The sequence below is a fragment of the Portunus trituberculatus genome, chromosome 44 (assembly GCF_017591435.1).
Source record: "Portunus trituberculatus isolate SZX2019 chromosome 44, ASM1759143v1, whole genome shotgun sequence".
NCBI lineage: Eukaryota > Metazoa > Arthropoda > Malacostraca > Decapoda > Portunidae > Portunus > Portunus trituberculatus.
This window is the reverse complement of record NC_059298.1, coordinates 7,898,869-7,916,368: the sequence shown is the minus strand read 5'-3', so window position 1 is coordinate 7,916,368 and position 17,500 is coordinate 7,898,869. Positions and strand designations below refer to the sequence as shown.

At 46.1% G+C, this 17,500-nt stretch overlaps 1 protein-coding gene across 6 annotated transcripts in view; it reads left to right on the top strand.

Annotated features, from left to right (window-relative positions):
- Positions 1-17,500, top strand: part of LOC123518552 (protein tramtrack, alpha isoform-like) — a 140,913-nt gene that overhangs the window by 50,865 nt on the left and 72,548 nt on the right. For 3 of the 6 annotated variants that reach the window (XM_045279386.1, XM_045279388.1, XM_045279387.1), the window contains exons 2-3: positions 10,539-10,734; positions 14,165-14,725. In XM_045279386.1, the coding sequence (XP_045135321.1) occupies positions 10,558-10,734; positions 14,165-14,725 (738 nt within the window). In that variant the 5' untranslated portion in view covers positions 10,539-10,557. Of the gene's footprint in view, positions 1-384; positions 1,777-10,538; positions 10,735-14,164; positions 14,726-17,500 lie in introns of those variants that run through there. The other 3 variants (XM_045279389.1, XM_045279390.1, XM_045279385.1) reach the window with 3 other exon arrangements.

Genomic DNA, 17,500 nt, shown 5'->3' with positions numbered 1-17,500 from the left:
AGAGAGAGAGAGAGTAGGGTCCCTAGCTAGCACTGTATCTCCTTCTCCTCCTCCTCCTCCTCCTCCTCCTCCTCCTCCTCCTCCTCCTCCTCCTCCTCCTCCTCCTCCTCCTCCTCCTCCTCCTCCTCCTCCTCCTCCTCTTCCTCCTCCACCTCCTCCTCCTCCTCCTCCTCCTCCTCCTCCTCCTCCTCCTTCTCCTCCTCCTCTTCTTCTTCCTTCAGCTTCTGCTCCTCCTCCATTCCACCATCTCTTCCTCCACACCTCCACCACCACCACCACCAACAGCTCCTCCTCCTTCTCCTACTCCTCCTCCTCCTCCTCCTCCTCCTCCTCCTCCTCCTCTTCCTCCTCCACGCACTCTCACTCACAGCGAAGTCTGTTATTGATCCATTGATTTTACTCTCTCTTGTCACCCCGTGTAGCCCCTCGACTATTCTATTTCTACATCATGCAGTGCCCGACTACTCTTCACCGCAGAAACAACCGACACCACCACCACCACTAACACCACCAACACCAACACCAACACCACCACCACTACCAAACACCATCGCAACCACAACACCAACACCAGTAGCACTACGATTAGTAAATAATGCCAACACTTTCACCGCTGCGATCGAAAATGTGGAGAAAACATCGTGAGTGGACTTAGTTAAACGCGGCTTGTCGTTACCGTAGACTTCCCGTGGCTCTGAAATTGATCGGCGGCCGGCGGGTGCGGCGAGCGCTAAAACGGCGAGTGTGTGTGTGTGAGCTGATCAGTCCACCTTGGCCGGGTGACGGGTACGGGTCGGGTCTGGGTGCGCTCGCCGCTGGTGTGTGTATGTGTGTGTGTATGTGTTCCGTGTGTCGTCCCGTCATGGCGCAATCCATTGCTGCTGCTACTAGTGCTGCCCGCCCCACACCTCCGCTACAGCCACCACCACCATACCAACGACCACAACAACAATACCCACGCCGCCATCACCCCACGCAAGACTCCGCCAGTAAAGCATTGTAGTCAAGTTGGGCAAACTGCAAAATCCATTCCGGCGGGAACTTTAAGAAAAAAAAATAAGGAAAGTGAGACAAGAGAGAAGTGTCGGCCGAAACATCCACGTGAAACTGGAACACCTGAGGAAGGGAAACAAACGGTGTGGGGACTACAATAAACAAGTGAATGTGACCCGTGGCAGCTAACGAAGGGACCTGTGTTCACCTGACATGTGGCGGACTTGTACTAACGAAGACCTGAACTTAAATTGAAAGTAAGTCGTACTAAAAAACATTAATAATAACAAGAGAGGAAATAAGCGCGTGATCTGTTCGCTCCCTCCTCGCTCATTCGCTCGCTCACTCGCTCGCTCGCCGATCAATCCGCCGTAACGCTACAAATAATCATAACAAATCAAGCGAAAACGGAATCTTTAACCACCAATATTTGCTCCAGGAAATGTGATACGCCGCGTAAAGAATAAATATTAGCAAACCCGGTTCACTTTTTTCTACCGTCTATAAGTGATTTTTTTTTCCACCGAACGTTCGTGCGTGTGTTGCGTGTGTTTGTTACGTGTCCCTTCATACACCGTGCTGTAGGGAAAGTCCGTGCACCATCCCTATAGTAAAGTAGTATAGTGAGGGTTGGTTGATAGTGAAGTGCATAGTGATGAGTGGCTCGCGCGATGCTGCAGTGAACGAGTAACGAAGTCCCAGGATGCTGCTCCGACTTCCTCCCTCCTCTCGCCTCACCTGACCTGCCTCCTCCTCCATGTTCCCCTTCTTAATCCCACACATGTAAGTATGGCCCGTGCTCGCCAAAAAAAAAAAAAAAAATACTGGTGTGCGAGTGTGCGTGTACGCGTGCGTTTTTAGCAAAGTGCGTGTGGTTGTAAATGTTAGTGTATCTGTCTGTGCGTGCGTTTTTGTGTGTATGTAGATGAATGTCTGCCTTGTATTCGAATACATTAATAAAACACGAGGAAGGAAAATAAACAAAGAACAGTAACAAAGATGTTTAAAAAATGACGACCGTTTCCTTTTCTTTCTGAATGAACCCATGTGTGTGTGTGTGTGTGTGTGTGTGTGTGTGTGTGTGTGTGTGTGTGTGTGTGTGTGTGTGTGTGTGTGTGTGTGTGTGTGTGTGTGTGTGTGTAGACGGTTTCTAAGGGAGACGACGTGCCAAGAATGTGGTATTTTGGGAAATTTGACCATTATAAACGTGACACGAAAGAGACATTGTGAGAAATTCGGCTCGAGAGAAAATACAGAACAAAATAACGCTAAAAAGTAAACGAATAAGAGGAACATTAAAGCAACTTACTTGAAACAATTATCAAGTAAATGTAATGAAGTGATAATGAGGTGAGATTGAGACACGTGACGGGTGTTTAACAGCAGGAAGTAAATACACACACACACACACACACACACACACACACACACACACACACACACACACACACACACACACAGAATGACCAGACGGAGAAGCACATGGTGAAAGTTTGTGGCAGAGTGAATGAGTGCGTCCGTGCGTGCTGCGGCTGGCTGGCTGGAGGCATGAATGGTGCGTATTATGGAAAGTATCACATGTATTCACACACACACACACACACACACACACACACACACACACACACACACACACACACTTACTCGAATCTCAAGTGATATGATTTATTCCACGTGTGTCGCTGATTTAACTTACCGTGTGTGTGTGTGTGTGTGTGTGTGTGTGTGTGTGTGTGTGTGTGTGTGTGTGTGTGTGTGTGTGTGTGTGTGTTTGTTTGTGTGTGTGCGTATGTCTGTGTTCGTAAATGCGTGTGTATGTGTGTGCGACAATCCATGACAAAACCACTCGAGCATGTGTTAAGTACGTAAGCATTGCAGTAAAGAGAAAAAACGATCGAGACAGACAGAGAGAGAGAGAGAGAGAGAGAGAGAGAGAGAGAGAGAGAGAGAGAGAGAGAGAGAGAGAGAGAGAGAGAGAGAGAGAGAGAAATGTATACGCTCGATTTGGAAAGGTGTACGTTAAGCTACTTGGCAGGCTGTTTCTGAAGGTCAGGGGAACACTTAACGCATTGACAAACTGCGTAGAAGAAAATATAAGCCAGACAAACCAAAGCATTCACTCAGCGCATAGGTCAGGTACAGGTGACTAGAGGACAGGTGAGATTTGACCAGGTGACAGATTCATTTGGGTAAGCAAGACTCTGAGGAGGAAGAGGAGGAGGAAGAGGTGGAGTAAGAGGTAGTGGTTGTGGTGGTGGTGAAGCAGTGCGGCGGGAACAGAGACACGCGTCCTTAGAAAACGTGACGAGAAGAAGCGACGCCAAGGAAAATGGAACACCTTAGGAGGAGGACTCGTGTAATTATAGATGGGGCGAGTTATTAGTCCAAGGAACAGCAGAGCTTTGGTCTCGGCGGCTTTTTCCTCCTCCTCTTCCTCTTCCTTTGTTTATTTTTCTTCTCCCACCTTTTCTTCTTCCATATTACCCTTCCTGTTCCTTCTTAACTCAGCAGTCCACCTCTACTTTCAAAATTTCTTAATACGATGTCCTACAACTCTCTCTCTCTCTCTCTCTCTCTCTCTCTCTCTCTCTCTCTCTCTCTCTCTCTCTCTCTCTCTCTCTCTCTCATTATATTTTCATCCTCACAGTTACAACTTTTCTCCTCAGCAAACAAATTTAAACAGATATTCTTGAACCATTGCAGACACCCCTGATTCCCTGTCTCTCTCTCTCTCTCTCTCTCTCTCTCTCTCTCTCTCTCTCTCTCTCTCTCTCTCTCTCTCTCTCTCTCTCTCTCTCTCTCTCTTCGTCGTGAGCGGCTGGGGTCCTGTACCGGTACGCATTGCAATTATCCTCCCGGTGATCCAACACTCCTCAGTAGTTTGCAGGAGACGTGACCCGATGCTATCACAGCGCCTCGGGGAATGAAGGTAGAGAGGAAGGTGGTTAGGGTCTTGCAGGATAGAAAAGGAGTAGGGAGAAACGAGTAGGTGGGGAGATGTAGACGTTAGCTGTAAAGGGAATAATGAGAAGGGGAAGATAAGGGATGGAGGGATAAGGATTCGTATTCTCAAACACTTCTGTACTTTACCTCCACTATTACAAGAGGGATTATTTAAATTTAAACTAAATTTTTAGGTGTTTTTTACGGCTCTACAGACAATATGATAAGATTTCTACACTATAACTTGAAAATCCCACTAATTATCCTCGTGTGGCCTTTGAAAATAGTCATGGTGAGAGAGAACAGCGTTTTTGTATACACACCAAGGTAGGAAGGAATAAGTATCCTTAATTGGGTAATAGGAAATAAGAAGCATTAACAGTATTGAAAGCATAAAGAAAAATGAAAATAGAAGAAATTCAACACACACACAAAAGTGAAAGGTAGACATTGGAAGAGTTGAAGAAAATGGAGAAGGTAAAAAGATGGAGGAGAAGGAAGAGGAGGAAAGAGAATAGAAGAAAGATGTACAGTAAGAGGATCCGGAAGAAGAAAAAAGCTAAGAAGGTTAAAAAAAAAAAAAAGAAAAGTGGAATTAGAGGAACACAAGAAATGTAAGGAAGATGGGGAAGATGAGAGGGTAAGGGCAATGACCTATGTGTGTGTGTGTGTGTGTGTGTGTGTGTGTGTGTGAGAGAGAGAGAGAGAGAGAGAGAGAGAGAGAGAGAGAGAGAGAGAGAGAGAGAGAGAGAGAGAGAGAGAGAGAGAGAGAGAGAGAGAGAGAGAGAGAAACCCAAAAGTTAATAGGATGGAAGGGGCATATGACCGATTATAGAAGGGAGAAAAGAGGGGAAGGGAGAGGAAAAGACCAACGGGAGGGGAAGGGGAAGGAAAGGTACAAGTAAGAGGATAAAAGTAACAAGATATTGGTGGCTGAGAGAGAGAGAGAGAGAGAGAGAGAGAGAGAGAGAGAGAGAGAGAGAGAGAGAGAGAGAGAGAGAGAGAGAGAGACTCATTCCCTCGTCTCACCACATCCATCTATTCCCGAAGCGCCACCTCGCGGTTCAATCACTAATCATCCTTGCCTCTACGGACACCAACCAATCATTCACCAAGATTGACAGGCGTCGTATCCTCCTCTCACCATCCCTTCTCACTATTCTCCCTCCCTCACCACCTCTACCACTCATCCACACATGCTTCTAACGTTCCTATTTCTCACTATCACCTTTCTCTTTCCTTTACACCATACTCATAACTCTTCCTTCACCTACCCTCACAGTCCCACCCCTTCCCTCCTTCCCTCCCTCCCTCACTCTCCCTCACTCACTCATTCGACACCCAACCCTCAGGAATGGTCGGAAGAGGCCGGAAGAGGGGAGACCAAGGAGGATTTGAAGGGTGGCACTGGTGAATCGAAGAAAGAAAAGAAGGGATTTGGATTCTGTTCGATAAGGTTGCAAGAAGGGGATGGACGGCCGGTAAGAGGGTGGAAGAGGGTGCACGTGAGGGAGGGAGAAAGAGGGAGAGAGAGAGAGAAAGAGAGAAGGGAATGGAGGGAGTCAGGAGGGAGGGCGAAAAATAATAGGAAGTCAATACTAGAAAGAGGAGGTGATATCGACTGGCGGCTCAACGGGGAAAGGTGAGAGCAGGTGTAAAATTAAAGACTGGGAAGCATGAAATACAAGGGGGTTCCGATTCGATTTCAAAGGGAATTGGAAGCCGTTAAGAAGGATTATGTACCTTAGGCATGACGCACGACACTGATCGATCTCTTAACGAAGTACCTAGAGGTGACACAAAAGAGAGTACTCATTAAATAGTCACGCTTAATAGCCGGGCCTGAGAAGCCACGCATGCCTCACTCTTACAAAGCAGCAGCGTGAGGCAGTACTAGCAAAGGTGGGGAATGAGTCACTGATGTACCAACGTCATTTACGATAAGTGGCATGTAAGTAAACGTGTAAGGGAGGAATGCATAGCGTGCAGTAATGAGTTGTTCTCAATCAATACCGTGCCTTGGGTCAAAGAGAGAAGGTTAAGGAATGAAATTGTGGTAATGAAATATTCAGATCTAAACGCATGATAGAAAAGAGGAATAAATCAGAAGTATTTGTTTTCTTTGTTTTCCGATCATTCAATTCAAAAGACACCCAGAATTACATACATGAATGAAAACAAATAACACATAATGAAAACACTAAACCATCATATTAAACATCACCTGCACGAATAATAGAAAAGCAGAAAAAAATAAACAAAGGATGAGACAAAGGAAATACTGAGGAAGAAGCATTGGAAACAAAAAAAAATTAAAGAGAAGTGCTGGAAGGAAGAAAGGAAGGAAGAATGAGAAGAGAAGGAAAGAAGGATAGCTTTATCTACTCTTAATGAATGTCTATTGTGTCGCCCAAGACTGTCAAAGCATCAAACGTCCTGCCACGCGTAAAGTTGATGAATCAATCGGCGCCACGCGAGGACGAGGCGTGAACCAGTTGCCGGGGGAGCGATGGTGACGAGGAGGGGATGGTGATGGTTATGGTGGTGTTGATGGTGATAGTGAAGCTAATGGTGATGTAATGGTGATAGTGATGGTGATAATTTTAGTGATAATGATGATGTTGACAAATATGAATCAATACCATAAAATGAGAAAATAATAAAGTGTGTAATTGAAATCAAAGTGCAGCAAGCAAGCAATATTCATTTTTTCCACTCAACAAAGCAGCCACACGTCATATTATTATTATTATTATTATTATTATTATTATTATTATTATTATTATCATCATTATTATTATTATTATTATTATTATTGCTATTATCATCATTAATCACCCTTACCCTCCATTACTCTCTCTCTCTCTCTCTCTCTCTCTCTCTCTCTCTCTCTCTCTCTCTCTCTCTCTCACTCTGAACCTTCCCGATATTTGGACGCGTTACTACAGATAATTAGACACCTTCCGCTGCCCACGACCACCTCTTGCCTAACTTTACCTGTTCCCTAAGCCTCGTTCCTGCGGCTCGCGACCATTCCTGTGCCATGCCATTCCCAAAATACACACACCTCTACCTCACCAGTTCGCGTTTTTATAAAGTTGTTGGGTTTTCCTTATCCAGACATGGAGTTTACTTGCAATTAGTGCTCGCTCCATATTTAGGTCAGGACGAGATCAAGTTTGGCCAGGTATGGTTGTTTAGTTCCTCTCCTCCTCCTCCTCCTCCTCCTCCTTCTCCTCCTCCTTGCGTGAAGAATTGATGGGGGCTTATTTATTTATTTTTTTACCTTGTTTTTTTTTTATAGTTTTATATCATAACTTGTCTCTTTTTCATTCCTTTTATACTCATTTAATTTTCATTTTGTTTTGTATTATGTAACTATTTTCTATTCGTGTGTGTGTGTGTGTGTGTGTGTGTGTGTGTGTGTGTGTGTGTGTGTGTGTGTGTGTGTGTGTGTGTGTGTGTGATAGTAGTTGCCTAATCGTCCCAGGCAACTATTTACTTTCCACGGGTCTCGAGGTGTGGGTCAGCGGGTCTTGTCTCTTGTCACGGCTCAACAACAAATAACTCCAGTACATTTCCAGCGTTATATTTCAAAGGTTGGGCTGGAAGGTTCGACGAAACTTTGCTTTGTGTTGCTTAGTATCTCAGTTTATTCCTCTTGTTTCTATCACTCCTTTGTATTTATATTGTACTTCTTCTGCAATGGTTGTACAATGACGCTATATTGGTTTAGAAGAGTCCGAGAATCCTGGAAACTGTTTAAGCATTGCTCTTTTCTTATTATCTTTATTTTCCCTCATTTGCTTCTATTGTACAATTTCGCCATGATTATTAATACAAATCCGTTAGCATCAGTTTGGAAATATTCTCGAAAATATTGACTACCTCTTCTATAAGGATTTTTTTGTACTTTCTTTCTTAACATTTCCACCTTTAAACCGATGTTCCAACCATTCCCTGTTGAAGAGGCTCTTTCCGCCGCCCACTGATATCTTACCATCCGGAGCTCCAGGGCCGCGGTACGTTGGCTCTCTTGGGACTGAAATTCTTGTCCGGAGGGTTAAGAGTACAAAGTGTTTTTTTGCCTCGAGTTGGTTACCTGGCGCTCATCCTCCTCCCGCTGATGCTCTTTCCTCCATCCCTCCCTTCCGTCCTTCCTCCCTTCCTACCCTTTCTGCCACACACCCCACACGAAAATAAAAAAGAAAAAGTGGTCGTTTTTTTCTGAGACTTTTCCAACGATCATTCTGGTTTACGGAAGAGAAAAACACAACAAACAAAACTCTAGAAAATATTTGGAGAAAAGCGTCAGGAATATCATTCTCACCTGAAAGAAAACATTAAAAACAACTGAAAAATGTCCACCTTAATTAAAGCAAAGGCGAGACGCGCGCCCCATCGAGTCATGTCCCGTCACTTCCCTTACCGGGTCGACTGCAGCGCCGTCGTAGGCAATTACGATGATCACCGCCCACAGATCCGCACCCTCGCTTCCCTCTCGCCCCCGCCTCCGCATTCCCGCCTAAAAATAGCCGCTGGACGCCTTTCTCCTGCCGGTTCGCCTGTATCACTCCCCACGTGGCGCTGGTTAATGCCTCACTTGTGTCGCCCAAACGCAACCAACGCAAGCCAAACGCGAGCCAAACGCGAGCCAAACGAGAGCCAAACGTGAGCCAAACGTGAGCCAGATTCGACCGACACGAAACACAGGGAGGAGGAATGTTTGGATCCCCCGCCACTGTTCCTGTCTGTGTGGGCGAGGCGAGGCACTCATGTTCCGCTTGCCGTCTGAGTCTTCTTACATGTCCGAAGGGTTTAGAAGCCCCAAGAAAACATTTCCTTCCGTGACAGTATACGCTATCGGAAGTCCGAGACGCTGCACTATTCACGTGAATGCCTCGCAGCACAACACGCGCCGCACACGTCACTCCTGCCGCCTCAAGATACATCCAGATACACATATCGACAGCCCTTCTTCCCGCCTGCTTCTTCAACACGCCTGGCCTACGAACACCTGCGCGCCAAGGTGTTCCAAGGTGTAACTACAGGTCAATCACGAGCTCTATTGTCGCTTAATTAACCGCACGTCACCCTTGAGGCGCACCCGGCACACCTATCGATCGCCGCGTCCCGCCCACCCTCGGCTAACAGCAGCGGGTTGGCGGCGTAAAGCGTTCCGGGCATAAAGCATTGATCAGCACGAGGCCGCCGCGTCCCCCTCGTCGGCACAAACACGGGCCAAGTTCCGCGGCGAAAAAATAACGAGGCGCGTCGAGGCGTGCTGGTGACAGCAGACGCGCGCCTCGGGGCTCACCCTCGTGTACGGAAACACTGCAACTTCGCAAGTCACAGGTCGTTTCTGTTCTACACGCTGAAAGGCTCAAAATAGCCTCCACGCGCCCTTGTCCGTCACAACGCCTGTTTCGTTCTCACCTTTTTTTTTTTTGTTGTTTGTTTGTTTTTGACTATCTTCAAACTTTTTTTTTCAGTTTTTGATTACCGACAAACCTATTTTTCACTTGCTCTTTTTACTTTTCATTGCCTGCAAACCTTTCTGACTATGTTACTATACCGACGTAACCTCGACTTTTTTTATGAAGCTGAAAACTTTTTTCCTATCTAGAAACTTTTTTTCTTCATTTTTACTACCAAAAATTGACGTCTGAGTTTAAGTGTACAAGTCCCTCATTCTTTTTATCACCGGCTATAAAAATCTTGTTTTACTGCCTGCAAAACACCAGCAAGAGGCAGTGTCGCGCCGCCACAAAGACAAGCGAGGCTACCATAATACGTCCATTAACACATATCACTCACAACACAAACCAACACAATAATAACAATAAAGTAATTTTGCTTTCACGACCATGACTAACATTATCCCTCTTTCCTCTCCCTCCCTCCCTTTAAATATACTTGTCAGTACACCCTCACTTCCTCCTCCCCTCCTTTTGCCTCTCTCTCTCTCTCTCTCTCTCTCTCTCTCTCTCTCTCTCTCTCTCTCTCTCTCTCTCTCTCTCTCTCTCTCTCTCTCTCTCTCTCTCTCTCTCTCTCTCTCTCTCTCTCTCTCTCTCTCTCTCTCCTACGCGAGATGTTACCGAGGATAGCATAATCATGTCCTTGCAGTATTTTATTCATGACAAATGACATAAGATGAAAATGAAGTGGAAATACAACTCTCTCTCTCTCTCTCTCTCTCTCTCTCTCTCTCTCTCTCTCTCTCTCTCTCTCTCTCTCTCTCTCTCCCGTTGCCAACAATTTTAAGGCAGTGTAACAACAGAACGACATACAAGACTTGAAACTGTATTGCTATGCTAATGAAATCCTTGGGTGTCCTCACGTTTACCTCCAAGCACCATATTACCTGCCCACTCACCCACCCACCCGTCCTCCTCCTCTTCCTCCTCCTCCATCGTCTTCACCTACCACCACATGGCCTCCTATTATCTCCTCTTCTCAACCACCTTTTTCAAGTCAAACAATAACACTATCAGCAAATCCCACAACAAAAACATCCCACAACCTCCATAGCATAGAATAACAAAAGAGCCAAGTAACTAGAGTCCTCCTCCTCACGACCCTCTCTCTGTCTCCTCCTACAGGGTGTCGCCGGGCGTCAGAATGGCCATGTCTCCGCAACAGTTCTGCCTCCGCTGGAACAACCACCAGTCCAACATCATCTCGGTGTTCGAGCAACTCCTCCAAAGTGAATCTTTCGTCGACGTCACGCTGGCGGTCGAGGGCATGACGCTAAAGGCCCACAAGGTTGTCCTCTCCGCCTGCAGCCCCTACTTCCAGGTGTGTGTGTGTGTGTGTGTGTGTGTGTGTGTGTGTGTGTGTGTGTGTGTGTGTGTGTGTGTGTGTGTGTGTGTGTGTTTATAATGCTCTATAAAGCCTATTAGGAGGATCTTGAAAGGGCCCAGATTATATTATGGGATTCCTGTGTTAATGGACGCATCGATTTGTGTGTCCGTGTGTGTGTGTGTGTGTGTGTGTGTGTGTGTGTGTGTGTGTGTGTGTGTGTGTGTGTGTGTGTGTGTGTGCGTGCGTGCGTGCGTGCGTGCGTGCGCGCGCGCGCGCGGGTGCACACGCACGCCGCTAAGAAGATATCATATAGCGAAGTTTGTAGATGTAGGTGTCATGACTGACTGATTGACCGACCGATTGATTGACTGACTGAGTGACTAACTAAGTGAGTGAGTGAATAACTGACTGACTGGTTTTATGCTCCGCAAGAAGAGAGGATAGGAGAGTGATGGGCGAAATGATCAGGTGTAGGCGTGTAGTTGAAAAATTGAGGAATGAAGGCGAGATGAAGGTGAAGGAGACAGAAAAGAGCACAGGATAATATAGATGTAAAAATAGGAAGGTGAGACGGACAGGTAAAGGTGAAAAGTAAATGAAAAGAGAAAAATTTAGCATAGATGTGAATAAGAGACAAAACAATGAGCACAAGGAAGAATTTAGGAGAGGATGAAGAAAGCACTGCGGAACAGAAGAGAACAGAGAACAATGTGCATACGTAGGTGTAAGAAAAAGAGTGACAAGATAATAAAAGCTACAGAAACATCAAGAGGGAGAAAGAAAACGCTGACTAAGTAATGGAGTTTCCTTGGAGATTACCCAAAGGAGGAGAGTGCAAGAGGAGGAGAGGTGGAAGAGCCGGAAATAGAGACACGGGGAAAAGAGAAGTGGACTAAGGGTCAGGCGAGGGAGGCTAGGTCATGACAGAGCGCCCTAATGTCACTATAAATCTTGGGTCATGCAAATGGAGGTCACGAGAGGGGAAGCGTGGAGAGGAATTTGAGGAGGAGTGGGAGGAGATGAAGAAGGATGAGGAGAAGGAGGAAGAGGAGGATGAGAAGGAGGAGGTGGTGTGCTACGGGTGTGGGGTAGTGATGGTAGATGTAGAAGAGAGGAAGAAGAAGTAAGGCATGGGTAAGAATGTCAGATAAATTAGTTAAAAATATCAAAAAGGCCAGAATATAAGGAACTCTAACTATTAGTACAATAAAGTCCCACTGAAGATACCATTTTCCAAAGAGCGCAGCCAATAAAAGTATTCAAAATTATTAAGAATGTCTTGAAATCTCCGTTATATGATGTTAAGAGAGGAAATCAGGACAAAGTGAAGGTGATGGACAGGTATATAAAGGAAGGACAGAAAGGACAGTTATCTTGAAATCTTCTAAAATTGATGGTGAGAGAGAGCCAGAATAAGATGATGGACAGGTGTATAAGGAAAAGACAGACACGTGTGAGAGTAAAATTTTGACAGATATATGAGATTAATTATACGTTGAAAAAAGGAAAGTAAGACAATAATAAAGGCGATGCATGGAAATGAAAAATAATTAGGACAGGTATATAAAAGAAGAGACAGGACAGGCGTGAGGACAGAAACTGAGGAGACGGAAAAGAGTAGAAAAACAATGCCAGAAAAGAATCTATGTAAAGCAAACAGTAATCAGAAAATCCCCAGAAAAACAATATCAAAAAACAAAAAAAAAAAGAACAGACAGACAGAAAGACAAATAACTAAAAACTCAAACACGAATACTAATAATAATAAGGTAGATAGGAGAAAGAAAGAAAGAGAGAGAGAGTAAAGAGAGAAGAAAGAACAAGCCCAGGTATATACAGGTAAGAGAAGACAGGTGAGCAGCACATCGCGGGGCCGGGCGTGGATTGGATAGTGAGGAGCATATCGGTCGAAAGGTCAAAGGAAACTGAGGACAGTGAGAGAGAGGGAGAGCAACAGGGAGAGCCAGAGAGCGGTAGGTGGAGTGGGTGTGCGTTAGGAAAGAGAGAGAGAGAGAGAGAGAGAGAGAGAGAGAGAGAGAGAGAGAGAGAGAGAGAGAGAGAGAGAGAGAGAGAGAGAGAGAGAGAGAGAGAGAGAGAGAGAGAGAGAGAGAGAGAGAGAGAGAGAGAGAGAGAGAGAGAGAGGGACTGGGAAGGAAGGGTGGACGAAGAGGTCAAAGGTCGCATCCTAAGGGTCAGGGGTCGGTCCTCGGTGGTGTCAGGGGGTCAAAAGAAGAGGGCCTAGGGGTCAGAGTTGAGAGGTGAGGGGTCACGATCGCTGTGTGTTAGAGGTCACGAAAAGAATGCGTGTATTTTTTATTATTATCAATCTGGATTTTACGGGGAAAGAACGGCACGCTTCACTATAAATTATGAATGAATTAATAAATGGAAGTAAAAATTATGACAAAAAAAAAAAAGACTGTGATAAAAGGGAAACTAAAATAAGATGATAAAAGAGAGCAAGAGCAAGAGAGAGAGAGAGAGAGAGAGAGAGAGAGAGAGAGAGAGAGAGAGAGAGAGAGAGAGAGAGAGCATAGTCAAAGAGAAAAGAGGAGAGTATGGGGAAGAGCTAATGAGGAAGTGAACAAGGGCGGAAGGGAGAGAGGGAAAGAGGGAGGGGATGTGGAGACAAGAGGGAGGTTAATGGGCTGGTCACTGAAGAGTTGAGAGCTCGGAAGGCAGGGGAGGTAGGGGAGGAATGAGAGGCTGTGAGGGGTATGGAGGGGGCAGGGGCAGGGAGGGGAGGGGCCGGGAGGAAAGTGTATATGTGTTAGCATGGGAATAAGAGAGACGACGTGGCAGAGGCAGGACTGAAACACTCATTACTTTCATCCTACATTTCTTTATCTCTCCATTCTAAGACGTAAAAAAACAATAGCGTGTTTAATAGCGTTTAGTAAATATAGGTCTCCTTATATTTTTTTTCTATTCCATTCACAGTACAAGCAACGTCTCTCATCCAGCTGAAAAATCTAAGTTAACCAGAGCAGAACAATGCATCTGTCTCGTGTCTACCTCTTATCTAATTTACCGCAATATTAAAGGGACCGAAATCGATAATTATTTGTTATTCCACTGCGGCACTGACTAGAGAGGTCTAAAAAAAGGCTAATCAATACATGCGTGGCTGTTTCATGGCTGTCATCATCATGCCTCAGTGGTGTGGCAGGGCGCCATCAAACGTGCTTCGCTTCATTACACCACAGCCTACTAAAATAATTCCTTTTTAACTGTACGTCCAAAAAGCAGACAAGTGACACGTTAGCGACTTGAAATGCTTATAACATAGTACAACTCCAGCGACAAAGACACGTGTTACGCTGCTTTAATTTAGGTTAGGGAGTCTTGGGTTAGGTTATGTCAAGTTAGGTATGGTTAGGTCAGACATCGCCATGGTCTCATCCTTCCTCTGGTCTCTCCCCAGGCGGTGTTGGCGTCACACCCTGACAAGCACCCCATCGTGATCCTGAAAGACGTGCGCTACACCGACATGCGGGACCTGCTGGACTTCATGTACCGCGGTGAGGTGTCCGTCGACCAGGACAACCTTTCGGGCTTCCTGCGGGTGGCGGAATCCCTCAGGATCAAGGGCCTCACGGAAGTCAACGAGAAGAAGCGCCTTGAGAGCACCTCGTCGACTTCTTCCGCCTACCTGGTGCCTCAGGCCATGACCGGCGCCGCCCCGCCCAGCGTAGCCCCGGGCGTGGTCCCAATGGCGCCGCTCACGCCACTGGCCGGGGATCCACCGCCCCTAAAACGACCGCCCCTTTCGCCTTCCGCCACGTACGGTGCCAAGAGAAGGCGAGGCCGACCCCCGAAGATCTCCGGGGAGGAGTCAGAAGGGGAGGTCGGGTCAGTGGCCGGGTCAGTGTCAGCGGCGGAGGGGGAGGACAACAAGAGTGAGGCAGAGGTCAAGGTGGAGGTGGAGGAGGTGAAGGAGTCCTTCGAACCTGACGACCTCAGCACCAAGGAGCCCGACACCAAGGTACGTCCCGTGTGTGTGTGTGTGTGTGTGTGTGTGTGTCTCTTCATTTCAACAAAGCGAGGAGGAGAAGCAGAGAAAGATACGAGGAACCAAAAGATGAATGGATGAGTGACGTGAGAGAAAGGAAGACGAAAACGGACACTAATAGAAAGAACAAGGAAAGAGAGAGGGGAGTGAGGAGAGTGAGAGAGGAATAGATGGAGGCGTGGAGTGGGGGACGGAGGGAGGGAAAGGGGAAAGGAAGCCAGATAAAACAAAACCAAATGAACACAAATACCGAAACAAGCAACACGCGTAAAAAAAAATAAACAAAATAAATAAATGAAAAAGTAACTATAAAGAATAAATGAATATACAGAAAAAGCATAATATACTTAGGACACACACACACACACACACACACACACACACACACACACATTCACGGTACGTTAATCACCACGTGACTGTGTGTGTGTGTGTGTGTGTGTGTGTGTGTGTGTGTGTGTGTGTGTGTGTGTGTGTGTGTGTGTGTGTGTGTGTGTGTGTGTGTGTGTGTGTCCAACTAACACCGACACGCGTTATCGCAATTAAACTGAAAAGATTATACTTAAACTCACATTAAGTCTAATTACTATTTAAGTCTCTCTCTCTCTCTCTCTCTCTCTCTCTCTCTCTCTCTCTCTCTCTGTTAGACGTAAAGATAAGAAGAAGAGTTTAAAGAAAGGGATGAGGCAGAGAGAGAGAGAGAGAGAGAGAGAGAGAGAGAGAGAGAGAGAGAGAGAGAGAGAGAGAGAGAGCATAACAGGGGAGCTAGATTAAAAGGGTTTACAGGGGAGGAACAGGGCACAGAAGGGGAGAAAGAAGGGGAGGAAAGGGAAGGGAGGAACAAGGGGAGGAGCTAAAGAGGGGAGAGAATGCACGCGGATTAGCAAAGGAAAAATTATTGTAAGGCTTCGAGAGAGAGAGAGAGAGAGAGAGAGAGAGAGAGAGAGAGAGAGAGAGAGAGAGAGAGAGAGAGAGAGAGATTCGCAACCCTATCGTGTATGCTTTGCTGTTGCTCTTCACCGAGAAAGAGAAAAAGAACTGCACACACTCACACACAAACACACACAAACACACACACACACACACACACACACACACACACACACACACACACACACACACACCTGGCTGACCCGCCCTCACCGCATAAATGAATCTACAATGAGAGAAGACACAGGTGTAATGCAGAGAGGGAGGGAGGGAAGGGGGGATGGAGGGAAGGATAGACGGAGAGAAGGAGAAAGGAGAGAGATGATATAGGGAGTAAAATGTTTGTATGCTCAGTAGTAGTAGTAGTAGTAGTAGTAGTAGTAGTAGTAGTAGTAGTGGTAGTGGTAGTGGTAGTGGTAGCAGTAGTAGTAGTAGTAATAGTAATAAACAATAGTGATATGAATACAATAAAGATAAACATCAACCACAACCGCAACCACCACCAGTGAGAAGGGAAAACAGGAAAACAACTGTGCAACTCTCTCTCTCTCTCTCTCTCTCTCTCTCTCTCTCTCTCTCTCTCTCTCTCTCTCTCTTTCTCTCTCTCTCTCTCTCTAATTTAAGGCAGTGCTCTAGGCAAGCAATTTTTCGCGGCGTATACTTAACATAATTTGCCATGAGAGAGAGAGAGAGAGAGAGAGAGAGAGAGAGAGAGAGAGAGAGAGAGAGAGAGAATCAATAAAACACACCACTACCGTTGACAAGGAAGGACGTTTCTCCACATACAAATCTACTGAGGAGGAGGAAAAAGAGAAGGAAGACGAGGAGGAGGAGAAGGAAGACGAGGAGGAGGAGGAGGAAGACGAGAAAGTGTTTGATAATGAATATGAGAAAAGAGAAATTACAAACTGGAAACGGACAAAGAAAGACGTGGATGAGGAAAGAAAAGAGGAAAGTGGAAGACGAAGAGGAGGAGGAGGAGAAGGAGGACGAGGACGAAAAGGAGGAGGAGAAGGAGGAGGAGGAGGAAGAGGGGAGCATAATATAAGATCTGTCATCACTAACTGTCACATTAACACTAAGCAAACATAAACATTGAAAGGACATGTGAAAGAATGCTAGTCTCTCTCTCTCTCTCTCTCTCTCTCTCTCTCTCTCTCTCTCTCTCTCTCTCTCTCTCTCTCTCTCCACTCCTTCCCTCTCCCTCCACAATACAAGGATCAATATGTTCCCTAACGCTCTCTCTCTCTCTCTCTCTCTCTCTCTCTCTCTCTCTCTCTCTCTCTCTCTCTCTCTCTCTCTCTCTCTCTCTCCACCCACGCCTTGGCTATTATGAAGAGCAAGAGGAGGAGGAGGAGGAGGAGGAGGAGGAGGAGGAGGAGGAGGAGGAGGAGGAGGAGGAGGAGGAGGAGGAGGAGGGAGGAGGAGGAGGAGGAGGAGGAGGAGGAGGAGGAGGAGGAGGAAGAAGAGGAACAGGAGGAAAAGAAGGAGGAGGAGAAGGAGGAGGAGGACAGAATCTTATGATCATTAAGAATATTTGAGGATTGAGGAGTCTCTCTCTCTCTCTCTCTCTCTCTCTCTCTCTCTCTCTCTCTCTCTCTCTCTCTCTCTTTTGCCATCCCTAGTCAAACTTTTTTCACTTTTTTCCACTTGGTTTTCAATTTTTTTCGTTTTTTTTTTTTTTCGTTTCCTGCTCGATATATCTGAACTCGTACTTTTGTTTTCTAAGTTGAACAAATCTCTCGGGATTTCGAAACATGGATTGTCTCGTTGTCTCGAATTCAATGGAGCTTCAAGACGGTGTGTGTGTGTGTGTGT